Source organism: Eutrigla gurnardus, assembly GCF_963514095.1.
Source record: "Eutrigla gurnardus genome assembly, chromosome: 16".
NCBI classification, from domain to species: Eukaryota; Metazoa; Chordata; class Actinopteri; order Perciformes; family Triglidae; genus Eutrigla; species Eutrigla gurnardus.
Genome location: NC_139927.1, coordinates 2938540 through 2965492, shown reverse-complemented (window position 1 = coordinate 2965492; position 26953 = coordinate 2938540). Strand labels below are relative to the sequence as shown.

The following is a 26953-nucleotide window of genomic DNA, read 5'->3' as shown; positions in this document are numbered from 1 at the left end:
CACAAGCAGTACACGGTGATCGCTTGTCGTCTTCTGATACAGACAAACTGGTGATTGATCAGTCAAATGTATTCATCATGCTCTAGGCACTGATGCCCCGGCAGCTCCTTAGACAAATGTTGATGTGTAATTCTGCCGAATGAGCTGTTTTACTGTCATGAAACATTTAAAAAAAAAAAAGTTTCTGTCTCTAATTATTCACTTTGTTTTGTCCCAGACAGAGAAAAGCAACCAAGCTTTAAAACTGATGAGCGTTTTGTTGGGATCACTGATCACAGGCAGAACTTTTACTCAAAATGGCCCCGGACCCTCAGGATCAGGTTCTTTGATTTAAACTTGTTTAAACTTAAAGCACAATATGAAGCCAACGAGGGACATCACCTGCATCTTTACCTAGCCATGAGTCTGTCCCGTAGAGGGGATGAGCTCCAGATATATCACTCTTCTTTATAGTGTGCTTTTCAGCCACGCTGGGTTAGGTGACTTACATGCATGTGTACCGTCTTTCAGCTCATTGCCTTGATCTCCAGCTGCAGCAGGCCGATGTGTTCAGAGGAATAACTCCTTGTATTCTACCTTTCCAGCACTAAAATGCAGACGGATGGAACAAGTGACTTTTGGTGAACTTGTGGAGCATTTAGTCAGGAGAGAGCCAGGTATTTCCCACCCAAATGATCTGACTAGTAAGGCTGCTCTATGTGTAAATGGGGCAACTCAACTTTTTGTCACATTATCGCAGCTTCATGAGGCGATTATGTCACGATGGCCAGATTGTTGTGCTGCTCTGAAAAGTAAAGTAATGCTATTTAATACTACTATTATTATTTTTATTTAATACTACTATATAATGCACAGACATTAGAGAAGGGGAGGTTGGGTGTCTAGAGATCTGAATAATGTCACCAAATTACAAACAAAGGTCACTCAAGAGGTTTTGCCTTGTATAGTGTTAAATGTCAGCTGAGTTAACAGTGATGGAATCCTATTTTAAGTTTTATTTTTACAAAATTACAAAATGTAGAGGTAAGTTTTTTTTTTTTTTTTTTACATTTAGAAAAAAGAAAATAAATAAATCTGGGGATTCCAAAAAGTTCCAGTATAATATGCCATATACTGTATATATATGAATCTTGTCGAGATGAGTCTTCACTAATCAGGTAAAAGGGATGACGTGATGAAAGCTGATGGTTTTAAGTAAATACTGCAACACTTAACAATTACAATATATTGTCGTGTAATGTATTGTCGCGTCACAGCCACTGTATTTTTTCGTTGTTGCCTTCATTTCGTTGGGCAATATTGACATTTGTGGTTTGATGGACGCGTTTCCGGCCCAGCGTACTTCGCCCCAGCGACGTGTGTCGAGGAGAGGAGGGGTGGTCACCGGCGGCGGAGAGGGGAAGGCCTTACTCGGTGTATTTATTTTTTCATCTCTCGCACCCTCGCCCGTTCTTAACGTCGCCATAGTTGTATTTTATCCATATCGATGGACAGACGGCCGTTTTTCCGGGTTTTCCCCGTCGAGTGAAACACCGGGACCCCCCCTCTTTCCGTCCGTCGGTCGGAGCGTCCGAACGTCCAGCTGATTGCTCTCCGAGTCGCGTTCAGTTATTCCAGTTCAAACTGAGCCCTTTTTTTGTTTGACTTCACGGATGTTTTTTTATTTGTGACCGAAAGGGGCCGAGTTCGCCACCTTGTTTTCTTTCTACCGACTTGTGGACTTTAAAAGAAAAAGGAGACATTTCTCTTTCGGTCTAACTTGAGCGGATCGTTTTTTTCCTCCTCGCTGAACGACCAGGCCCCGGACTCATCCCCGGCCTCGCGTTATTTTCACATCGGGCTGTTCTGGCTGGAAGTCATGGGAGACACTAGTGAACGAAGCAAACCTCCGAGTCTACCTCCCCGGTGTCCCTGTGGATTTTGGGGGTAAGAGTTTGATCCTGATTATAAAACTAGACTTAAACCTTCTATCTTGTCCTGAAAGGTAAATCCGGATGAAATACACCCAGCGGGTTCACAACTAGTCCAAAAAACCCCATTGTTGTTGTTCTGTTGTGCAGGCCGAGGGTGGGGGGTTGGGAAGTTGGCTAATAAATAAAGCTAGCTAGCTTGGAAAAAACAATCTTTATTCACACTATTTCTAAGTTTATAAAAACGCACTTTCGTCTATTCAAACGCCAGCTAATATATTTTTTAATCGCTGTATTAAGGGCGATTTGTGAAGCAGGAGGTGACGTACCCGAGATACAACATGATTTATTGCCAGCAGGTTCCTTTAAAAAAGAAAACCCTGCCCCCCCTGTTTGCTTGAACCCTCGAAGAAAGCAGGCTTTAAACCCATTAACACGTTACTTTGCTTTAAGTCCCCTTAAGTGAGCTAATAAACCGGCTTTATTAGTTTGTATTTTTTACGGTCGGTCTTGTCAAGTGGATGTGTGTTGCATACCGGATGTGATTCACTGATGTGTTGCCCCATAGGAGACATGACTGCTAACCTCTTTATCTGACTGAACAAACTGCTTTTCCTTATTAGTTAGTGAGATAATAATAGTACCTTTCATTACTAGTGAGATACTAATAATAATAGTGCATTTCATTACTAACCACCTGGTAAAACACTACATTGCTATTAGTGACAACCTCCTACTATTGTCCCCCCCACCTTGTTTCTGAGGTATTATCTCTACTGTCATATGACTTGTCATTTGGTTGCCTCCCTCCATCCAACCCCACCCCCCCTCCACTCCACTCCACCCAATTGCCTTCATTTTGTGGTGCCCAGTAAGCAAACTGGAACCGGTAGCCCACCTGTCAACGTCAGGTGACACAAATGGCAGCGGTGTGTGTGTGTGTGTGTGTGTGTGGCCCTGCTTGCCTTGGCTCAGAATACCACCTGGGGGGTGGGGGGGCTGCTGGACGGCCGTCCCACATTTACATTTAGCGTTTTTTGAAGGATTACATTACGTGTTGGAGCTCTGGGTTAATCGGTGAAATCGCCCGATTGGAGCATTAACGAGGAACATTATTAAACTAGAACATTGTTAGAAACTAACACTCAAAATAAGATTTGTTGAGGTAGGTTAGCAGTATAGCATCATCAGTATTGACATACCACCATATTTCTGTTTCTATATCGGCTGCCGTTATGCACTAATACCGATATATCGGTCGCCTGCATTTTGATTTCTCACCAGCCTTTTCTGTCTCGTATTTAAAAAGTTACCTATTTTGTATGAATTCAGACTTTATTTAAATTCGGCTTCTAGTATTTACGTTGAAGATGTCACAATAACCTTTTCTCCTTCCTGATTCTAATAATAATAATTTCAACCATCCTGAAGTCAGGGTCACGTGTCTTCTACTCTATTGTCATATATTTGTCATTCTTCTTTAAAGGTTCTTTCATAAACTTAAGAAAGAGACAAAGTTTAAAGTAGTTATCATGTCGGTGATGGTTAAGAGGAAGTGGACACTTGCATTTGGGTGTTCAGAATCACGGTCGCTGAATAAGACCATATTTATTGGTATATTTTTTTCCCAGAGAGCCGCTATGGTCAGTTTGTAGATGACACACAGGTCGTCACTTTGTCGTCAACCTTCATGCTTTTTATCAGTCAGGGATCCCAGTTTCTTAGGCGACAATTTAATAATAATAATATAAATGCTATCTCCGTGAAGCCTCTAGTTGTTGAATCAGCTCTCCAGTGATTCTTGGTGTTATACTTGATTGCATTACCGTTCCTAATTTTCTGTCTGTCTCACATTTGACAAAATGGTAGAAGCACCTTTTCATTTTTTTAAAGCGTGTATCTCCAGTCTGATAATGACAGATTGGGGTTACTCTGCCGGAGTCCTGTTTCTCTTCCTCTCTAAATGTTGTGGGAATCCATTTCTACACAATAAGATGTCTTGGTGACAGACGGATGACTGTAACAGACGGATGACGGTGACAGACGGATGACTGTTACAGGTGAACAACGCCTCCTTGGTGGAGGGCACGGTCGCTCACAGGGCTCCTGTAGGTACAATGATGTGAAGCCCAACGGCATTCCAGCCTCTGTCCCATTGGCTCACAGCTGAAGGGAAATGGCCGTGTTGTGGTGTGAACGTTAAAGAGAGCTCCAGAAGGTGAGGGGGGGACGCGACATACCTGTAGGAAAAGAAAACCAGGAAACATCAATGTGATGCAATCAATTAATCCATCAACAATTTCTTAAGCAAAAACTTTATTTCTAAACTCACTGGTTGTATAGATATGGGGAACAGTCACACCCACAGAGCAGGTAAGCGAGACGGGCTCCGTGTTTCATGACGGGCCGGGTGGGTTGCAAACATCGCCGCAAGCCCCTCCCACTCCGCCCGCCCCTCCCCCGGGGAGAGAGAGGGAAGCAAGTACTAGGAAGCCCCAGGAAGCGACCGAGGTCAAGGCGAGGTCAAGGCGAGGGCGGGTCGTAAAGCTCAAGGTTGGATTGAGCCAACTTCAACCCGGGCCGTTCCAACCCGACTATGCTACGGGGGAAATGCACTCGCTGGGGGCGGCCGATCTACGTACACGTAAAAAATAAATAAACCTTTAATAATGCAGCCGACCTTGGCTGTAGGTCATTAATCAGAAATACCGGATCAGTCGTGAAAAAACGTAGAATCGTGTTCATTTTCCTTCGTGTCGAGCAGTAAAAATAATGGTGAACGCGTTAATTTGGCGACATGGCACATCCTGCGATGCTGCAGCCTGAGTACGTTCTTCCGCGCCGTGGTCGTGTTACACTGTGATTGACATGCTTACCCTGTGTCCGTGTGGTTCTCTTGTCACAGTAAAATCGTGGCCAAAAAAAAAAAAAGTTTAAAAAACTACTCTGCTTTTTGTTGAAGATTCTCTAAGTAGGCTGGCTCACTGTGCAGCCATGACTGAAACAGGTGACTGACAGAGGCCTTTGCAGGACCTTAACTCTGTAAGTGAAACCTGCATCTATTACACATCCCCCCACCCCCTCGCCTTCGAGGTAGCCAATCGCTTGCAGTGTAGCTAAAACCACAAAAAAAGGTACGGTGGCCACTTCATGCTCGGCTTCCGGTGGTCAGACGTTGATATCGAGTTCCCTCGGACTACGATGTCCTTCCTGTCATCTTTAGCTGGCATCTAAGTTGTCACCCTCCGCCCCTCTATGTCAGCCTCAGCTGGACGGTGAGCTCCATGCTAGCTTTTTTTTTTTTTGAGCCAATAATTTTTCAAATATGCACATTGTTTGTGTATATATTCAATGGTGTTGTATGTGTTAAATCCTCGTTGCGGCGGGGGGCCTAGTGTATTTGTGTACTCATTTCCATGTTGGACTGCAGGACGATCCAGTAATCCACCCTGATATATAACAGGCCAGGATGTGTTTGTGTCTCTCTGCTTACATGAAACCCAGCAGTTCTGAAACCATCAGACTAATGACAGAACAACAACAGTAGAGTGTGTATTGCATCCATTTTCTTTCCCCCGTCCTCTTTGAGATTTCCCCGTCATCCCCGACTTGGATTTATTGTCACAAAGGCCCGATGGCAAAACCAGAAAAAAAGAGGTTGAGAGATGAAACGCGAGAAGCGATTATGAAAGATGTTATGGTTGATGCTCAGGATGTGATATAATTGTCATGTGAGATGTTGTAAAACAGGGGTATGGTCCTGCTGCTGGTGGTTATGGAGACATTAACATATTCCAGAGCAGCGTTCAGCCTCCACGTTTATGCTCCGCCACGTAACATGTATACAGGTTCATGTTTTTTGCTAGAAAATGATGCTCCAGATAATTCATCATTATTAATAACATGCTTTGCTTTTTGGAATATTTTGTTTCAGTTTTTTTAACACCTCCCGTCTTCCATGCCATGATATTGCCTTCCACGAAATGATTTAACTTTAGGGTTGTTTCATCAAAATGTTGTGTGGAAACAGCTGTAATAAGTAGAGGCAGAGGTTGGATGTCTGAGGAGGTCGTTGACGTTGCTTTTTCTCTCCTCAGGTCCAGTGAGACCATGAACCTCTGCTCCAAATGTTTTGCTGGTAAGTTTTCCTTTCCGTTCTGGCAGAAATACTGTGATTTGGAAAGTTTCTCTCGTGTTGAAGCTGCCGCTTGTCTTCCCTTTTTCTATTCTATAATTCAGTTTTGCTGCTGAAAAAAGGAACAGCATATACATTTTAGTAAAAAGAAGAAGTTTGGGTAATAATGATCATTCTATCAGCATATTGCCTGACTACTGAGTTAACTGATGCAAAGCACGAGATTCATGCCGGCTCGTGAGAATAATATATTTAGGCTCGGAAGGCTGAAGTGCCTTAAACTCGCATTCTTTCTCATGGCCACCAGGAGGCGGCGACTCCGGTTGTAAAACAAAGTCTGATTGCATGGAAGTCTATGAGAAGAATCCTGAACACTCTAAAGAAACTTATATATTCTTATATTACATGTAAATTATTATTTTTTGGCACATTCATTTAATGTTAATGTTCAGTAGTCAGTGCTTCGTATTCATAGATGATAAAAGGAAGTATGAATTCAAAGGGGAACACTGAGACAAATCTGTGGTTTTGGGATGTATAAATAAATAGAATAGAACTACAGTCAGAGACACAGCTAGCAGCAGCTAGCTAAAGTAAAATTCTTCAAAATGATGCATGAAGAAAACTTTGGGTAAAGGCTGTTAAGGGCAGAAGTAAGGAAATAAGGGAAATAAGTTTGAAAATGTCACGTTTTCTCAAAGATGTCTGGTCTGGGTGGACGGGTTGAGGGTGCGCCGCAGCCCCGTCGGTGGCCATGGCAACCAACGAGCACTGCAGACAGCGAAGGGGCCTTAAGGGCCCCGGCTTTGAGTCGAGCATCACAGACGGCAGCGACGCTCAGAATAGACTCAATACACAGGAGTAATGGAGGCCCAGCACAAGTGGGTTAGTCCACAGATGTGGAGGAGAAGACTGAATGTAGGCTGACCTCCTCCCTCACCCGCCCGGGAGGGAAGGGAGCAGACACACCGGCCCACGGATACATGTGGTCTGAGATCATCATGGATGTGGTCTGAGATCATCATCGATGTGGTCTGAGATCATCTGTGTGGTCTGAGATCATCATGGATGTGGTCTGAGATCATGGATGTGGTCTGAGATCATGGATGTGGTCTGAGATCATCATGGATGTGGTCTGAGATCATGGATGTGGTCTGAGATCATGGATGTGGTCTGAGATCATCTGTGTGGTCTGAGATCATCATGGATGTGGTCTGAGATCATGGATGTGGTCTGAGATCATCATGGATGTGGTCTGAGATCATCTGTGTGGTCTGAGATCATCTGTGTGGTCTGAGATCATCATGGATGTGGTCTGAGATCATGGATGTGGTCTGAGATCATCCTTGTGTCGATGAGGGCTCATATCTGATCCTAATACTGGATCGGTGAACCCCTATAATCATAAAGGACGTAGAGAGGCAGAAAGGTGTAACATAATCTCTCTTGCAACAATCCAGATTTCACTTCTTTGACTTCTTTGTGTCGTCTCTCTTCTTCCCCCTCCCTCCCTCTCTTCCTCTGTGTATATATACTGTATATATATATGTCTGTATATGTAACTTGCTGTTCCTTGACCACAGACATCCAGAAGAAGCAGCCAGGGGAGGACTGCACCTCCTCCAAGCCCATCCAAAGCACCGGGAGTAGCCAATCGCCAGTTTTCAGTAGCGAGACGAGCAGTAGCAGTAGCCAATCCCTGTTGTCGTCGCCGCCCTCCAGCGGCGAGCAGCCGCCAACCGAAGAGCCCTCGCCCACGTTTCCCAGCACGAGGGAAGGTAAGACGGGATGCTCCTTCCTTATTTTATTGTGTCCCCCGATGTCCACATGAAAGAAAACAAAAGCACTCATGACGGAAGAAAAGAGTCATAAAACGTGGACAAATCCATTCTGCTTTAATGTATTTATGGCAGAATCGACGTTGTTGCCCAGAGCGAGCCCCAGAACACAGCGTCTGTTGTTTTGAATGTCTTTAAATCTGGTTCGAAAGCACAGAGAGAGATACGGGCTCATGCATCAGCTCCTGAGAATATAGTTGCTGTTTTTAGTGACCTTATATTTTGAGTACGATCAAGCAAAGCTGTGAATCTAGTTTATATGTCAAGAAGTGGATTCCTCTGATGACATCCACAGGAAATTTAATCGGTTACCAATTTCTCAAAATGGTTACCAATGGCTTACTGTCGAAGCCTTTTTATTATAGAATGATTTATTTATTTACTGTTTGGTAAGTATTCAGTATTGATTGACCTCTGGTGTTGTGGAAAAAGTAGAACTTACTTTTTGCTTCTTTTGCAAGTCAACCCTCAAATATTACTCAGTAACATCAAAAATCTAATATTCCTAAATGTGAAGGAGACTTGACTTAGACGTATATAGAAGGCTCATGTTCTGCTCTTTAATAGCACACAACTAGACCTTAATGATGGATCATCAGTACCGGGGAGTATTTCATGTAACAACCCGTCTCTTCCGTCTGCAGGCATGTCGTCCACAGAAACAGCCCAAGGCACACTCTGCACCCCCACAAAACGTCCACGGGAGTCAGGTACAGTCGGCCTCTTCTTCCCCGCTGCCGGCTCTGCGCTGCTTTAAACTCCTTAACCCCCCCGCCGTTTTTATCCTTGTTTTCAGCGTCGGGCTCGGAGAGCGAGGCGACGCCAGAAAAACGGCCACGGACAGACGAGAAGGAGGAGGGCGGCGAGGAGGCCCGCGGGACGCCCAAGCAGAAGAACCGCCGGCGCTGCTACCGCTGCCAAACCAAACTAGAGCTGGTGCAGCAGGAACTGGGCTCCTGTCGCTGCGGTCAGTACCAACGCCTCGGCCTGGTGACATCACTTAGCTCCCCCTTCTCTAATGATGATTAAGATTCAACTACTGCTCATTGGTCACATATAGGCATTAATACAGTACGACATTAGGGACTTTGGCTCGGTGTGGATCTGGGAGGAGCCTGAATGCTTTAATAGTGTTTTAATAATGCTCCATTGAGCTTTTAACTCGGGCCTTTGACCCAGCTAACTGGGCTAAAGGAACTAGCATGCTACAGCTAACAACCACTGGTGCGCTGCCAAACCTTTCCTGGTGAAACAGCTGTACTTAAAGGATGTCGTGACCCCTTTAGATCATGTGACTGGAACGATGCAAGGTTGTGTGTTCTTGCTTGATGAGGAAAAACGTCTGATGTGTTTATTGGGGTCACTTCCGCCCTCACCTCTGTGTTTTCCGCCCCTCCCCCCTCCAGGCTACGTATTCTGCATGCTCCACCGTCTACCTGAGCAGCACGACTGTCTGTTCGACCATCTGGGCCGCGGCCGCGAGGAGGCCGTCCTCAAGATGGTGAAGCTGGACCGCAAGGTGGGCCGCTCGTGCCAACGCATCGGGGAGGAGTGCTCCTGATTGGCCACGCCGCGACCAGCCATCCAGTTAGAGATGAGGCGCTTACAAAGAGGAGGAGGAGGAGGGGAGCTAGGAGGACTGACAAATGGGGTGATGGGAGAGGGGGGGGGGGGGTATGAAGAAGAAGAAGAAGAAGAAGAGGAGGAGGAGGAGAAGGATGGAGCACGGTGGTAACATCCTGCATCTGACCCGACAATTGTGGATCTGAGCTTGACGCCGCGAGGAGCATCTTGGGGGGACCAAATGGGGTACCCTGTGGAACGCCACCGTGGCCCTGTTCAGTATCGCATGTTCACACACACACAGCCTTAATCCCCTCCCCCCCCCGGTCTTCAGAGGAGGACGCCACGGAGACGGATCTAGTCAGTCGTTACATTATGCACATCTTTCTCGCCTGCAGTTTCCTCCTCTTTGCTCACGCTCCACTTTTTTTTTCCAGCACAGGAAGTTACGGAAGTGAACTTTTTAAACGTTTGGATTCTCATTCGACAAAGTTTATCGTTTGGTGTTCTTTTTCATTTCTTGGTCGCGGGTGAGGGGTCCAGCTGTATCCCACGACCACTCCTCAGGTCGTCATGAAGGGGGTTGGAGTATCAAAGCTGTAACCCCGCCTTCCTCCTCCTCCTCCTCCTCCTCTTCTTCTTCCCACCAGGATTACGGTCCACATGCAGCATCACTCGCCGTGTTTTGCTCGTGCATGGTACCAGTGACAGAGTATTTGTGCAGGTTTGAGTGTGGTAATGTGAAGCAGTCCAAGGATGCTGCTGTCATGGTTTGATTTTTTTTTTCCCCCGTGGTGCCGTCATGGTGACCAGCTCTGTTTTTACTGCGTAACCACGGTGTCACGGTGGAGGACAATACAGCCAATCCCTGCCTCTGCTCACATGGACTGTTGACAAAAAAGGAAAAATACAAATAATATAAGAAAAACCACACTAATGGACAAGAACCCCCTCGGATAATCCTCTGTGTAGCAGATCCCCCCCCCCCCCCCCTTTCCAATTTACTGAGTAGTACTGTTGTTTTACATAAAAGGGGGAATGCAACAAAATGTTTGTATTCAAATGAAGAGTCGTTCGCCAAAACGCCATGTATTCATTTAGAAAAAGGTGGAGTGTCTCTGTGGCTGTAGACGATCAGGCAAGAGTGCTAAATTGAAATGATAAATTACGTACTACCCTTTAAATTGTTCTTTAATTTATTTCTTATTTTCTATTTCGTGGGTAGGATTGGGTGTCATTTAATTTCACATCAGGGGAAAATAATTCTTGAAATGTAGTATTTTCCTTTTTTTTTTTTACCATTGCTTTCTGCCCAGCGGCGTAATTTCTGCTAGTGAGCGTTCACTAAATGGAACAGATGATGTTTGGTCCCACAGTTTAAATCGGTGATGTCATATTGATGCATAACATGAGAAAAGTTGAGAAATTAACCAAAAAGCTGGTCAACTTGGGAGATGTTGAACACCTGAAGTAAAAATATAAAAATCTGGTCAGTTAGACTGTTAACTCTCCGACAGCAGAATCAACCGTGATTCAGGTTTGTTGTGTTCATGAAACTTCTTCCGGTGTAAAATCAGACGTGAGCTTCAGACCCCCAGGGCTCCATCATGTTTAGTTTTCTTTTTCTTTCTGTCGAACCCCGTGGAGGTTGTTCCTCTCCTGACATCACAGATTCAAACTGCTCTCCAGGGATGATGCTCGGCTGCAGAAATAACGTGGATTCTTAAATTGAGTGGTTTTTCCTTGTGTTTTTCTTTCATTGTTTCTGACTCCGCTCTTAATCAGCCTCCACAGTCTGAATGCTTGGACTTTGTGCTGTGCATATTGTTCAGTTACACACCTCTTCCTTCCTCTCCTAAAGGTGTATTCTACCAAAATCAACTTTTTGAGTTTATGAAGTTGCAGAAGCTGATTTTTCTATTTTTTTTTTCTTCTTCTTCAAACTATATATTTTTTTTGTTGTTGTTCGTTTGGCATTTAGCACACGTTGTAGGTGCATTAAAAGTACAAGTTGTGATTTGTTCATTACAGGTACGGAATCTCCATAAAAATGTACTCTGCAGCATCACAGGAAATGCAATGATGATGTTGAATTGTATAGTTTGAGAAACAGAAAGTCTTGGATTTTCTTGGAATTGCAGGAAAATCAGAAAGTCTTTTTTTCTTTTCTTTTTTTTAACAAAATAACTTTGGGGGTGGGGGTTGATTCAGGTGGAGAGCCCTTATAACCAGAGACCACTTAACTATGCTAATCCTCATGCACGAGTTATTGTTTCTTCTCCCCCTCACCTCCCCTCACCCTCGTCTTTTTTCCAACGAGAACACAGCGAGGGATGAAGGGGAGCTCGGAGGAACGTCATGGCTGGTTCTTATTTTGAAAAACTTGTTCCTTTGTTTTGAGTGCTAATGAGAAATGGAAGAAATGGAATATCTTTCTGTACCTTTTTAGAGAAAAAAATTATTTAACCTTATATCAGTTTGAGTTACTTACACCCTAGCATAGAGTGGCATATTTAGTTAAATGTATTAAAAAAGCAAGAACATAATTCTGTCCTATTTTCTCCTTTTTAATTTTATCGTGTTCCATTTTCTGCTGAGGAAAATAAACTGGATTAGAGGATGTGTGTGTGTGTTGATCTGTGTTTTTTTCTCTCCCCCCCCCCCCCCTCCCCTTCCCTCCATATTAACATTTGTTTGAAACAAGGTTTTCTCTCTGAAAATAAATAATATAAAGAATCCATCAGAGTTCATTATTATTAATAGTTGAGATTTCAGTTGAAATGCATGTCGGTCATGATGTTAAACTTCTTTTCCCGAGTTGACAGTATTTTGATATTAAAATGTAATATTTGTTATTGTATGATATGTGGTGTAATAGGTAATGTATCTGTCTGGTTCAGTATCATATTACTGTCCTGAGAAGGGGGCAGGATTTACCTTTTATTAACCTTTATTAACCTATGTTAATTTGGTTTCCACCATGAAATTTGCAGCATCGCCCAAAAAAAACATGTTTATTTAGCAGAGCCATGACCGTTAGCTTTACCCTGATACAAATTATTACGTTATTACGAATATCATGTTACTTGAGGTTACCCATGGAAATATTATAATAATAGTAATAATAAAATATGTCTGTCGTTTTTAGAAACAGCTCTGCTGATGTGGACAGTAATAAGGTCAAAATCTCAGGAGCGAACAAGTGGACCTTGTTGAGTGAGACCAACATGTTTTAAATGGGCATAACAACCACAAAGAGACATTATATGACCACAAAGAGACATTATATGACCACAAAGAGACATTACATGACCACAAAGAGACATTATATGACCACAAGGAGACCAAACGAATACAGAGAGACACTTACAAATGACCAAAAAGACATAAATAGACCATAAAGTCACCACAAAGAGACAAATCAACAACAACAAAAAAGGGGGAAAAGCATCATAGAGTCTGTATTCTGGGCCTGTTGTCTCATAATCTGCCCATATCCGTGTTAATCATGTATTATTAGTTTATTGTTACCTATGAAGTTCTGACTGTATTAGTGATCTGAATCTGCAAAGTAACTCGTAACTAAAGTTACGAGTTGCAGTAACATGAAACTTTAGTAACATGATCACTTATCGAGTAAAAAAATAGAGTAATTGTACTTAAATACAGTACTTTGCATGAATGTACTTAGTTACTACTTAGCTATAGTATTTATTTAAAAAAACATGTATTTAATAATTCCACATAAACAGCAGATCAGACATGTACTCCACATAAAACTGACTTTTGACAATACATTTAGAAAAAAATATATACGCTGAGATGTGATTGTGACGTCAGCTGCAGAATCTCATCGGTGGAGCTGAAGGAAAGGGGGCGGGGCGTCACGCACCTGCATCTTATTGAGCTCAATTAGTCAGGCTAAGCTAATTCAGCTAACGCTTTTTATTCGATTTTAAAACGTCATACTTGTAAGTTAACTAACTTCAGTGACGCGGGCGGAATGTCAACGAGTCCTTAAACGTCGTAACGGGAATGTGAAACTTTATTTAACACCGGAGCAGCTCGGTGTTCAATGCGAAACATTTAGCTAGCTGTAGCTAAATGCAGCTAGTAGGCTAGCCAGCTAGCTAGCGTAGTTCATCCGAGGCTACCATATAAGGGAAGGTACGTTTATTTACATTACACCTTTCAAGACAATTTATAGCGGTTTATAAAGATTTTAAGACTAAATATAAAGGTAACACATGGCAATATGTATTTTTTAAATGTTGAGTAATCATGAAAATAAGCCAAACGACAGTTATAAACCCATGAATGTTTTATTTGTTTTTTAAAGTTTTTGAATGCAGGACTTTTATTTTGTAGTGGTTTTACTGGAGTTGAAGATCTCAGTGCTTTTCTAGTTCCGGTGCTAAAGAGTCACCAAAGAGGTTTTTACTCGGTCTTGTATATTTTTATGTTTTAGTTTTACAGTAGGAAATGTTTTTCCCACCTTTTATTTTCAGGGTTGGTACGGGTGCTGGAAATCCTTGAAAACACTTGAATGTTAGTGTGGTGTTTTCAAGGATTGAAAAGTGCTTGGATTTAGAATAAAGGTCTTGAAATGTGTGTTGTATGTGATGACATCTATGATAGAACAGAGAAAAGAAGATCTCCATATCTGAGGGACTGAAAACAGCATTTTCTGACATTTCTTTATGAAAAATGACTTTTGATGATGAACAGATGATGAAAATAGTTGGTGATTATATTTCTGTGGATCTGTTAGTGGAATTAGTTTTCCTTTCATTTGTGGTCCTTCTGTAAAAAGCTGTCTCCAAACATCATGTTGGTTGTTTAGAGGACAATAACATCTCATTTAATGTGATGAACAAGTGACATAATAAGTAGACTGAATACTGACCATTGGATTGATACACATATGGAGTTTACCACAGCTGGAAGGGGCTGGAAAAGCATGGAAATGCACCTTGAAATGCTTGAATAGTGCTTGAATGTGACTTTGGAAAAGGTGTAGGAACCCTGAGTTTGCTTTAATTTAATTGTAATGTGTATTGCTGCAGGGATCCTCCTCGGTATCTTCAGTGCTGATGAACTTAAAACAGAAAGAATGAAGATGCAGACTGAAAGAGGCAGCTGCTGAAAAGGTACAGGAAACTACATTCATCTAGTATTCAGACCTCTTTATTTTTTAATTTTTTAATATCAATATAGTCTCTCTACATGGAGGGGAATGTGACTTTTTAAAATTGTCTTGCTGTTGACTTGAGACAAAGGGCAGTTACTCTGCTTGAACACTAGATGGCGCAGTAAGACAGTAAAGTTTCTCCTCAGGCTCACGTTAGAGGGATCATTTTTTTATTTTTCCTTCCAGTGTTGAATTAATAATGCTCAGATGGAACCAGTGGTGTTTCTGATAATTTATTGAGATAAAATGTGTGATAACTGTCAGTTTCCCTTCTTGTCAACTCGCCCGTTCATGTCACTGCAACAGAATCTCTCCTCTTTTTTCACTTTCCCCCACACCCTCAGTTCCTCTCCTCCTCATCCTCTCTTCATCGCCTACTCCATCACTCTATGTATGTCTGGCAATGATTGTCCCTATTCTAACACGCCAAGGCAAGAGGTTGTTTCAGATGAGAGAAGCCTTCATTAGTCCCACAGTGGAGACGTTTACAGGGTTACAGCAGCAAAGAGAACAGTGAAAATAAACTCAAATACACAGACTGGTCAACAGTGGGTTGGAAAGCCAGTCACCTAATAACAAAAATAACAAAACAATGAAAACAACACAAAAATAAAAACACTGGATCGAGGTTAACGTAGAATAGATCCACACTGCCATGACTTTTAATGTGTTTCATCCCTCTGTATTTATAGGTAACATAACTTGATCCAAAAGCCAAAACGAGCCCCTTGTTGTTGTTTATGTTAAGATGCTTTGCTTGTGGCCTTATGATTGGAAAACTTATTGGCATATTTGCTAATAAAAATGACAAATTATTAATGCAGATTCCTTGCATGATATTTTTCTTTCTCTATTCTATTCTATTCTATTCTATTCTGTTCTGTTCTATTCTATTCTGTTCTATTCTGTTCTATTCTGTTCTGTTCTATTCTATTCTGTTCTGTTCTGTTCTATTCTGTTCTATTCTGTTCTATTCTATTCTATTCTATTCTATTCTGTTCTATTCTATTCTGTTCTATTCTATTCTATTCTGTTCTATTCTGTTCTATTCTGTTCTGTTCTATTCTATTCTGTTCTATTCTATTCTATTCTGTTCTATTCTATTCTATTCTATTCTGTTCTATTCTGTTCTATTCTGTTCTGTTCTGTTCTGTTCTATTCTATTCTATTCTATTCTATTCTGTTCTATTCTATTCTATTCTATTCTGTTCTATTCTGTTCTGTTCTATTCTATTCTGTTCTATTCTATTCTATTCTGTTCTATTCTATTCTGTTCTATTCTATTCTATTTTGTTCTATTCTGTTCTATTCTATTCTGTTCTGTTCTATTCTATTCTATTCTGTTCTATTCTGTTCTATTCTATTCTATTGTACTTTAGTGGAGTAGTTGTGGGTGTCGGCAGGTGGAGCTCCATGCTCTCCCATTCAAACCTTCAGCGAGGTCCGCGAGCCCCTCAGCGGAACACGCTGGGCAACACGCGCATACACACACGCGCACACGGCTGTCAGGCGTGTCAGAGAAGCGCTCGCGCCTCTGTGAGTTGAGAGAGGGGGAGAGCGCGCGCTCCGCAGCCAGTGTGTTGCCGTCAGCGGGACCGGACGGACTTGTGCGCGTGTTTTAGTTCGCGGAAGGTTTTTTTTTTGGGGTCGCTTCGCTCGGGCAGTTTCTCCGTTTTTTGTTGTTCCTCTGCTTCTGGTTTAAAAAAAATGGGATTCTGACAGCAGCCGGGCCAGCGGGCGCCGCCGGCTCCTCCTGACCGGAAAATGAAGCGTCTCTGTCGGAGGCTGGCGGTGGCCGTGGCGGTGCTGGTGTGGCTGGGGGCGCTGGTTTACCTGCTGGTGCTGAGCCGGAGGAGGCTGCCGGAGCTCGGTACCGGAGCAGGGGGAGGAGGAGCAGGAGGAGGAGAGACGGGGTACAACCAGGTGAAGTAGATACAACACCTCTCTCTACTGTGTGTGTGTGTGTGTGTGTGTGTGTGTGTGTGTGTGTGTGTGATATCTCTGTGGGGAGTCCACTGCAGGCTTTTATCTCGGGCAGTAAACCCATCACGTGCTGAAGTGCACCAATAATGAGTTTATAGTGACATAAGTGGATGTTTGATGGCTTTTACGTCCACATGAAGACTTGTGTAAAAAATATCTGAGGATAGTTTGGACACTTTTCACAAAGTGTCGACTAAATATATCAATGACACAAAGAAGAAAGTCATAGTCAAACATGTCGGCAGTAAAATGTGCTTAATTAAATGAAATGATGGACAACTTAGTTGCCCCCGGGATCAACTAATTGGCACTATAAAGTAAAATTGCATGGATTTCTTATTTTATGAGCCTTTTTTAAGTGTTTTGAAGATGAATTCTTAAATCTGGAAGACATAAAAAGTACTGCACTTCCTTCTGAAACAAGTTGGTTTAAATATTTCCTTACGTGCATCACAGGATATCCGTGTGTTGCTGCAGCCCCTATAGATGGTGTTATCACAGGAATTAAGTTAAGTGCGGTTCCTATGTATACATCCACTATAGGCGGCTCCTATCATTGCATAAAATCACCACCAGCTCGCTGTGACTCTTTTTTTTTTTAAGATAATTGGGTTCATTTTCGACCCGGCTTGGTGTCTGCTCCCAGAGTGCACTGCTGCAGGATGTCTGTTATGCAAAAGACCTGCAGCATGTTAACTGTGGCTGGTGGGATAAATTGTATTGATCACGCCTTTCTTACCTTGTTTTATTGAGCTAAGCGCGCGCACACACACACACACACACACGCACACACACACACACACACACACACACACACACACACACACACGCACACACACACACACACACGCACACACACACACACACACACACACACACACACACACACACACGCACACACACACACACATAGAGACTGTTTGTCAGTCCGTCTTTATTATTCCATCTAAGGATATTATTGTAGGTGAGTTTTTATAAAAGGTGTATTACGTTGACATGTTCTGCCTCCACTTATTAGACTTATAAAACGTATTTGAACACCAGAATTATGGATAATAATTTATGGCCTTATTTGTGAATACACAGTGAAGGCAACCGATTTAGTGTACTTGGTGTGTGTGTGTGTGTGTGTGTGTGTGTGTGAGACAGGTAGCAATGAAAGGTGTTTATGCAGAGACAGAAGAAATATATCTGCATGTAGAATCTGAGAGCTGCTCTCTCCGCTGGCTGTGTTCTCCCTCTTGTTTCCTAATATACGCGTTACGTATCGGGTTGTTTGTCGGACCGAGCGGCGGCGGGATGTGACCTCTGAGCTCCGTGGTGATTCGTGACGTGGCGAGGCGTACTCCGGTGTCACGTTTGGACGTGAGCGTCGGATAAATGGCTGAAATGTAAAATGCAAATGCAGGCTGAAGGCTTTCAGAGGGTAAAACACATGAATGCATATAACTGAGAGATCACATGTGTGCATTTCTCTTATCATTTAGATTGTGATCTGTTATATTTAGGTGTTTTGTGTGCAGATATTCATGTTACCCAGAGGATGAACCACTTGACTTTTCCTCTAGTGCCCCTATGAGGGTTGACATTTGTTGTTTTGAGTGAAACATCTCAACAACTATTTGCTGGCTTCACAAGGAACGTGCTGCAGATTTTCATTGTCCCTAGATCAGGGCTTCTCAAACTTTTTGGGGCCAGGGATCCCGTCATAATCCTAACACAGATTCCAACCACTCATTCTTGTGCAATTGTGTGTGGCTTCCCACTTTTGGCAATCCATTGAGCAACCCAATAGTCTCCTGGGCTTTCTCTGAAGTTGTGTCCAGGTTCACCAGCCGTGGTTTCTGGCAGGTCGTTCCTCGCTCTTTCCACTGAAAAATGATTTGTTTTACCCTTAAATTCCAGTATTCAGATGTGGATTTAGCTTGGCTTCATGGCTTCGTTCACTACCTGAAGACACATGAAGAGAACCTCTGCCCTACATGATGAAATGTGCACCTGACTTTTCATCTCCAGCAGCCAGCAGGTCTAATTTTTCACTCATCCTATAAAGTAAGTCTTCTAGTAATTGGTTCAGTATGAATTTGTTTTGAGTGAAATGTCTCGACGACGATGAGGTTAGGTTGAGTAAAGACATCGTGGTATGGCTTGGAATGAAAGTGAAACTAAAATAGTAGGTTGGTTTAAAATGATGATCAAAAAAGACAAACCCCCTAAAATATACAAAAACAAAAGTATTGTAATCTTTTGTTAAAAATCGGTAAAAGCACAATTATTGGTGAACAAAAAGAAGCGCCGTTTGTTTTCGTTTTCGCCTTCATTGTGTGTGAGTAGGAGATGCTTTTCAAGTGGAGGATAATTCCAACACTGAAGCTTAATCTGCTGTTGCTCTCGTTGCAAGTTGACCCGATAAATGCCTAAAATTTAAAATGTAATTAAAGTACGTTGAAGGAGTCGGAAACAGCTGCAACCACTTATCAGGACAGAAAGAAGGAGGAGGAGGAGGAAAACACTGTCTTGTGTGGACTTGTTCTGTGATTAAGCAAGTATCATTTTCAGCACACATGCTGTAACACACCTCTGCCTGTACACTCTCCAAATACAGACGTGCCAACGTGATTCTCCAGTATATCACACCCTGTAATAAGGTCTGATCTGTCAGCAGGCACAGACCGTATCATCATCACCATGCACACGCTCTGTTCCTATCATTAAAACCCAGAAAACAACCTTCTAGGTGCAATGGTATATTCCTCATACATGCATTAGATCAGGGAAACCCTACAGATCTAATTCATAATAATAATATTAATAAAAATACAATGTAGTTTGTAGTGCACTTGTCATTCAGTGAATCTCAGAGGGCTTACATTAAAAATAAAAAAATAAGCATAAAAGCATAGTCATAAAAACATTGAATCATATCACAGGGGGGCACAATTTATTTAAAAATGTTTATGTTTAAAAATGTTTTCAGGCCTGCTCTAAAAGAGGAAATGAAGAGAACAGAAAGTTTCTCTAGAAAACATGAAGTGTGTGTGTGTGTGTGTGTGTGTGTGTGTGTGTGTGTACCTTTTTGTAATTAACGGGGATGTAAATTACATTAACGCTCTCATTGTGACAAACTGGTGTTCTTCTTCAAAATGTGATGGTACTTCCTCAACGAGTACAATACACTTTCTGTGTCCACATGCTGTGTGTGTGTCTGTGTGTCTGTCTGTGTGTGTGTGTGTGTGTGTGTGTGTGTGTGTCTGTGTGTGTCTGTGTGTGTGTTTCTTTCCTGCTCGTCAACCTGTTTTCCTCCTTTTTTAACAAAGCAATAAAGCTGATGTAATCCGCTGCAGCATCTAACATTAGCAGCAGCGCTGCTGTCTGGGAGTGCTGAGTGTGAGCAGCCTCCGGAGTTTGACCTATAGTTGTTGAGGTCCCGGCTCATGTGTCTGTTTATTGACAAAATAATAGAACTAATGAGGAACTAGTAGGAACTGCATTTCTGTTTCTGTTTCCAGTGTGTGTTTGGAAGAAAAAAAACACACTTATTCAGTGCTTGTGCTCATGCATTATGGTATCTGGGGCGCCTACCAACCCTCAAACCTTTAAACCTGGGGTCCGGGACCCCAAGGGGCTCCGCAGAGTAACTGCAGAGGGTCCCCAAAATTATTTGACATGAATACAACCTATATTAAGCAAATATAAATCTTCCTGTTTGTTTAATATTAAGTTGAGAAATTGTGATCAACAATTATTGTTTTCATGGCTTAGCATCGCCCTGCTTAGCATCGCCCTGCTTAGCATCGCCCTGCTTAGCATCGCCCTGTGATAGACTGGCGTCCTGTCCAGGGTGAACCCTGCCTTCGCCCAATGATAGCTGGGATCGGCTCCAGCCCCCCGTGACCCTAAATACAGGATAAGCGGTAGACGATGGATGGATGGATGGCTTAGCATCGTATACATGCATCATTCCAAAGTGCCAAGATAGGGTTAGGATCTATGAAACCAAAATGTATGTAAAAGTCCAAAGTTGCTTTCAAGGCTCCTGGAAAACTTGTCACTTTATGAACCTTCATCGTTTTAGGTTTTTGGAAAAAAAACACTTCCCATCATACAATTTGGGGAAAAAGCAAAGTTATCATCCAGTCACGAGCATATGTTCCTGCAATTATGCATGTAATCAGATGTTTGCATGCACTCTTATCCTCATTATTGTCCTAATGACAGTATAATGACCTTATTCATGTGCATGTCAGTGTAGCCTGGTTGCAGGTGAGGATATGCACTGTTTGTAAATGTGAATGGATGTATGTCAGAAACATACAGCAGGCAGTGATTTATTTTTCTCTGTGTACATATAAACTACAGGTTGGTGGAAAAAAAATCTTCCCTTTCAACTCTGAATATATGCAGTGTGTTTGTGTGTGTTACTTTAACCAGCAGTACTTGGGGCGCTGTGCACTATTCAAATGCTAATGCCGAGTTCCCATTTCTCACAGGATTAGCCTGCACTCCTGTTTACCTACTAGCACGACTACTTCCTGTACACGGAACGGTGCTCCTGTTTGCACACACACACACCTACACACACACACACACACACACACACACTGAGAGAGAAGCGCTTCTATGCAGGATCACACCCTCATCTGCATTTGCACACAAGAAAATTGGTATTTCTTGCACAGAGGTGAAAACACTCACATTGACACACACACACACACACACACACACACACACACACACACACACACACACACACACACACAGGGCCTTTGAAGCAGTGTTGCTGGAGTGTGCCCGTGTCCTCAGGCAGGTTGGCAGGGGATCTTTTGTGGAGTTTCTGTCCTCAGAAGTCCAAACATGAGAGGAAACAATCTGTTGGTTGGTTGGCTACTGAAGGACACCCCCCCTCCCCCGTGTAACGGCCGAGTGTGAACCGTCCCAGGCCAGACGGGCAGGTGTTGTTGTCGTGTGTTGTGTGATGGACCAGAGAAACGATCAGATATCATGAAATTCTAAAAACGAGCTCTTTTATGGAAGAGTCTGCCTCCAGAGATAAGAGCATTGTCATCAGAAAGCAGCCATGTGTCTCAGCAGATTGTTAGCTGGTGCTTCGTTAACACTTGACACCATGGCAGACTGCAGTCGCACCCGGACAGACTGGGGGGCTCGTTGTCGTGTTTCCTTGTTTGAGTAGCACTTTCTATGACGCCCACGTCTATATAAAGCATTAGAAATAAACTTATAAATCTGATTACAGCACTGTGTAATCAAACCACTCATACATATTCAATCCTCACACACTTCTAAGCCTTTCTTTATGTGTCATGATATATAATAATGGTGGTGATCCCGAATAGTCGCCTCGTCGATCTCCAGATTCATCTCATTGTGGGTAAAACACAGGATCAGGGGCGGCCTGGCCATCGGGACGTTGGGAGATTTTGGGGCCGCTCCATCCCGGGCCGAACCAGCCGGCGGCCATATTTGCCCTCCGCTGCAACACAAAAAGAAAAAAATTATTCGACGATCAGCGACTAGAGGCAAGACTTGACCAATCAGATTCCCTCTTTTCCATATTTCCTCCCCAGTATGATTTCCAGCTTGTGCCTGTGTGAATGACTAAAATCTACTTTTCTGCTCTATTCTACTTTACGAAACAACGTCTTTATTCTTTCCATTTCTCTCTCTCCCTCCCTCCCTCCCTCTCCCTCTCTCTCCCTCCCTCCCTCCCTCTCCCTCTCTCTCCCTCTCTCCCTCCCTCCCTCTGCCTCCCTCCCTCTCTCTCCCTCTCTCCCTCCCTCCCTCCCTCCCTCTCTCTCCCTCCCTCCCTCTCTCTCCCTCCCTCTCTCTCTCATTCGTTTCTCGAGGAAACAAGATCGATGCTCCAATCTGTGTGCTCGCCTTGTGTATCACGACGCCCAATCGCACACACAAAACCTACACTACACTACACACTTGCACACACGCTTTAACACACACTGCATGCACACACGCCGTTGAAATTATTCATTTCCCCGTCATGTGAAATGCAGTTATTGTTCCTTTCTCCTTCCCTCTGCCTATCAGGAGGTATTCACATGGACAAGAGGAGAGGGAAATTAGTTTTTAGAGCAGCTATAACCAGCTCCCAGGGAGGGAATAATAATAATAATAATAATAATACTGTTTTATACGGGGCTCTCTTTACAGTCAGGTCCCAACCGAGGACCTCGTTTATGAAACAACGCCGGGGAAACGAACCCGTCTCTGTTTCAACCGTTACAGTCGCTGATAAATCACAAAAGCCACCTGCCAGTTTCCTGCTCTTTTGGCAGCCGGGGTTCGTCGCTTGGGAGGGAAGAAAATCTGCCAGATTCAATAATTAAACAGTTGAATTTTGCATGAACAATATCAAAGGACAGATTAACTTCAATTTAGATACAGAGATGATAAATGTCACATAAGAGGTGATCTGATCAATAACCTCTGATCAAACTGAACACAATAAGTTATTTCTCTGTCCCTATTACCATTTTTTTCAGTCCTGATATTGATTATATCAGCTGTCAACCCACTTTCATGTGAAATAGTCATAATTTTAATATATTGATTCGTGGACATAGAGAACATTTTTTCCCTTTTAAAGCGCTTTATTCACTGTGAATAATACATCGCCTGGTTTACTACAGCGGTATGCGCTGAAATCAAACAACTTTGTTGTGATTTAACTGCAATAAATGAATAAAATATATGCCGAAGTAACAACATAATGAAGATAATTGGTAAAAAGTCCGAAGTCATGGTTTGTTCAGTCAGTCTGCAAGACGATACGCAAATAACTTTAAAAATGCTTGTTTTCTGAATGGAGTTCTGCTGACTCAGAGCTACGCTACGCTAATACCGTAGATGCTCCATAAACACTGAAATATGACAGCGACCTTGTTTGGACCACAGAAAAGTGCTTGAAAGGTCTTGGATGTAGAATAAAGGTCTTGTATAAATGTGTGTTGTATGTGATGACATCTATGATAGAACAGAGGAAAGAAGATCTCCATATCTGAGGGACTGAAAACAGCATTTCCTGACATTTCTTTATGAAAAAGGACTTTTGATGATGAACAGATGATGAAAATAGTTGGTGGTTATATTTCTGTGGATCTGTTAGTGGAATTAGTTTTCCTTTCATTTGTGGTCCTTCTGTAAAAAGCTGTCTCCAAACATCATGTTGGTTGTTTAGAGGACAATAACATCTCATTTAATGTGATGAACAAGTGACATAATAAGTAGACTGAATACTGACCATTGGATTGATACAAAGATGGAGTTTACCACAGCTGGAAGGTGCTGGAAACGCATTGAAATGCACCTGAAATGCTTGTAAAGTGCTTGAATTTGACTTTGAAGAAGGTGGAGGAACCCTGATTATCTTTACCTTGTAAAATATTTGAAATTGTTGAATTGTTTGGAGCAGCTCTTGCCCCTTCAGGTCTATGGTTACGAGCCGGCAGGTAGAGTTGAATGTTGTGATATTGTACTGCAGAGAAAGTGTTCATTGAGGAGAAGACGGGTGAAGAGCTTTCCACAACAGACTCCAGTGATTTCATGTTTTTTTTCCAGCTAAATGATCGTGCTGATCTCGTACACAGACAGGCAATCTGCAATCACAGTGCCGTTCCAGCATTTAGAAGCATGTTCCTCACAAAAGCATAAGAACGTGGTTTTTTTTTTTTGCATTTTTACCCCTCCTCATCTCTCCCTCCTTTATAAATGATTCAGATGATTCAGAAGGAAAAAACACAGTGAGAATCAGCATCATTTTTTTTTGAGGATGCGGCATAATCAAGCATCTTTTGACTGCAAAAATTATCCGTACGTGTGTGTGTGTGTGTGTGTGTGTGTGTGTGTGTGTGTGTGTGTGTGTGTGTGTGTGTGTGTGTGTGTGTGTGTGTGTGTGTGTGTGTGTGTAGGAGACACACACACACAGGTACCTACATAAACGCATGGAAAGACTGAAAGCAGTAACAAACAAACGGTGTCAATAAATCACCTGCAGATGTGTTGAACTCACATTCGTATGCGTTTCATTCGTTCATATTAGGATCATTGTGTGTGCTTTTGTGTGTCACACACACACACACACACACACACACACACAGGTACATACTGTACATTGTGTTCATGTAGCTTACAAGCGTTTGCTGGAAATGAACCATCGGTGACGGGACATACACTGCTCCGTTACGCTACACAGCACAGGCCTTCGCACAGTGTGTGTGTGTGTGTGTGTGTGTGTGTGTGTGTGTGTGTGTGTGTGTGTCTGAGAGTGAGAGGCCATTATCCCGTGAGTTTAAGTAACCCGTTCACTGTCAGCTTTGCACAGTAGCCAGATTCCTTTCAGAAACCAGGTTTCCTTAATTAACTTCTTCACCCTGAAACCTGATTTCTGGGTGAAGAAGATGTTCATTTGGTCTAACGGGGCTTTAAAAGTGCACGTGCATGATAACCATTACCAGTCAAGCTAGAAAAGTGCACATAGTAGACTGCAGATCTCCACCAGGTCACATAGAAATGTTATTAGCCCCGTTAACTGTTAGTATTCATTGCTGTCAGCTGTATTAGCCCTGTTAGCTGTTACCTTTATTAGCCACATTAGCTGTTAGCTCTGTCAGCTGTATTAGCCCTGTTAGCTGTTACCTTTATTAGCCACATTAGCTGTTAGCTCTGTTAGCTGTATTAGCTCTGTCAGCTGTATTAGCCCTGTTAGCTGTTACCTTTATTAGCCACATTAGCTGTATTAGCTCTGTCAGCTGTCTTAGCCCTGTTAGCTGTTACCTTTATTAGCCACATTAGCTGTTAGCTCTGTTAGCTGTATTAGCTCTGTCAGCTGTATTAGCCCTGTTAGCTGTTACCTCTGTTAGCATCAGCTGTTACCTTTATTAGCCCCATTAGCTAATGTCAGCTGTATTAGCCCTGTTAGCTGTTACCTCTGTTAGCATCAGCTCTTACCTTTATACCAACCTTTACCATATTACCATTAGCTGTTAGCTCTATCACCTGGATTAGGATTTTTTTAAACCATGAAGCTGATCATTTTCAAATCTTAACTTTGGTATTTTGGGATGAACTTGGAAAATTTTTTTTTACACAGATTGTAGGATTTGTGTGTGTGTGTGTGTGTGTGTGTGTGTGTGTGTGTGTTTGTGTGTGTGTGTGTGTGTGTGTGTGTGTGTGTGTGTGTGTGTGTGTGTGTGTGTGTGTGTGTGTGTGTGCCGGTGTGAAAATTGTAATTCTCACCTTGATGCATGTAGGATTAAGCCATCAATCTAGTTTATAGAGAGTGGAGAGTAAAGTGAGGATAAAGAGAGTGAGGGAGAAAGATAACAGAGGAGTGGGGGGGGGGGGTCAGAAAACTGAGAGACGAGAGAGGGAGAGCAAAAAAAGGACAGAACAAGGAGAGTGAAATGACAGAAAGGGAGGACAGAGAAGTGAATAAGAGACGAGAATCGGAGAGCGTGATAAGAAAGAGGAACAATTTCAGAAAAGGAGGAAAATAAAGAAATATAGGGAGGAAAAGAGAGACCGTGGGAGGGAGAGAAATTGCCGACACACACACACACACACACACACACACACACACACACACATCCAGAACAACAACAGTGAGGCGACAGGGAGCAAATGAACTGGTTTTAAAGCAGACAAGGGAACAAGCTGTTTTCCTCGTCACCAGGCATGTGTCATTACAGCCGGCTTCTCCCGGCACCATTAGCACGAGCTGCTATCAACGCTGCAACCGGGCAGTGTATTCACGTGCACGGTGTCTTCACGTGCACGGTGGCTTCACATGCACGGTGGCTTCACGTGCACGGTGGCTTCTCGGCACATAGCCACTTAGCAGAGGACAACTCTTAAGCTGCAGCCTCTTTGGTGTGTTTTTTCATCAGTTGCCCGCTGTAGAGGACGACCTGGATGTTTTCGGGTTGCGATGGAAAAGTATTTCTTTATTTATATTTTGCTGCTGAAGGTTCCTCACATCGTCTGCGTGACGGTTTCTGGAGATGCTGTTGTGAAGCTGTGAATTATGCCAAACTGTAAGTCTTAAATGGGTGTGTTACAAAGAAATTCACTACGGTTATCATGAATGGGAATGTACGACGGCGTATTACAGCCTCATCTGTAGGACGACGTAAACAAGTTGCTTGACCGGATGTTTGCTGTTGCTATGACAACAAGTGAACCTACCACTAGCATCTTAGCCCAACCGCCCCGATCAATAAACACCCATAAAACCAACAATTTGCTAACGTGATGTGGACAGACCTAACAAACCGCGACTTCAGACTTTTCACAAATCAAC

General features: G+C 42.8%; 2 protein-coding genes across 3 annotated transcripts in view; both read left to right on the top strand.

Annotated features, from left to right (window-relative positions):
• The first annotated feature begins 1377 nt into the window (after nucleotides 1-1377).
• Nucleotides 1378-12066, top strand: LOC311026470 (AN1-type zinc finger protein 3 homolog). Of its 2 annotated transcripts, XM_084030046.1 has the most exons (7): nucleotides 1896-1926; nucleotides 4873-4952; nucleotides 6008-6048; nucleotides 7629-7823; nucleotides 8528-8593; nucleotides 8680-8850; nucleotides 9290-12066. In XM_084030046.1, exons 3-7 carry the CDS (start codon nucleotides 6021-6023, stop codon nucleotides 9442-9444), a joined length of 615 nt encoding a protein of 204 aa, XP_083886172.1. In that variant the 5' UTR covers nucleotides 1896-1926; nucleotides 4873-4952; nucleotides 6008-6020; the 3' UTR covers nucleotides 9445-12066. The 2 variants fall into 2 exon arrangements, with proteins under 2 accessions (XP_083886171.1, XP_083886172.1); XM_084030045.1 differs by lacking the exon at nucleotides 4873-4952 and having other exon boundaries at nucleotides 1378-1926.
• Nucleotides 12067-16181: 4115 nt separating this feature from the next.
• Nucleotides 16182-26953, top strand: part of LOC311026761 (polypeptide N-acetylgalactosaminyltransferase 14-like) — a gene marked incomplete at its 3' end in the record, with an annotated part of 24448 nt that continues 13676 nt past the window's right edge. The window contains exon 1 of the mRNA XM_084030459.1: nucleotides 16182-16560. Within this exon, the coding sequence (XP_083886585.1) occupies nucleotides 16402-16560 (159 nt within the window). The 5' untranslated portion in view covers nucleotides 16182-16401. The remainder of the gene's footprint in view (nucleotides 16561-26953) is intronic.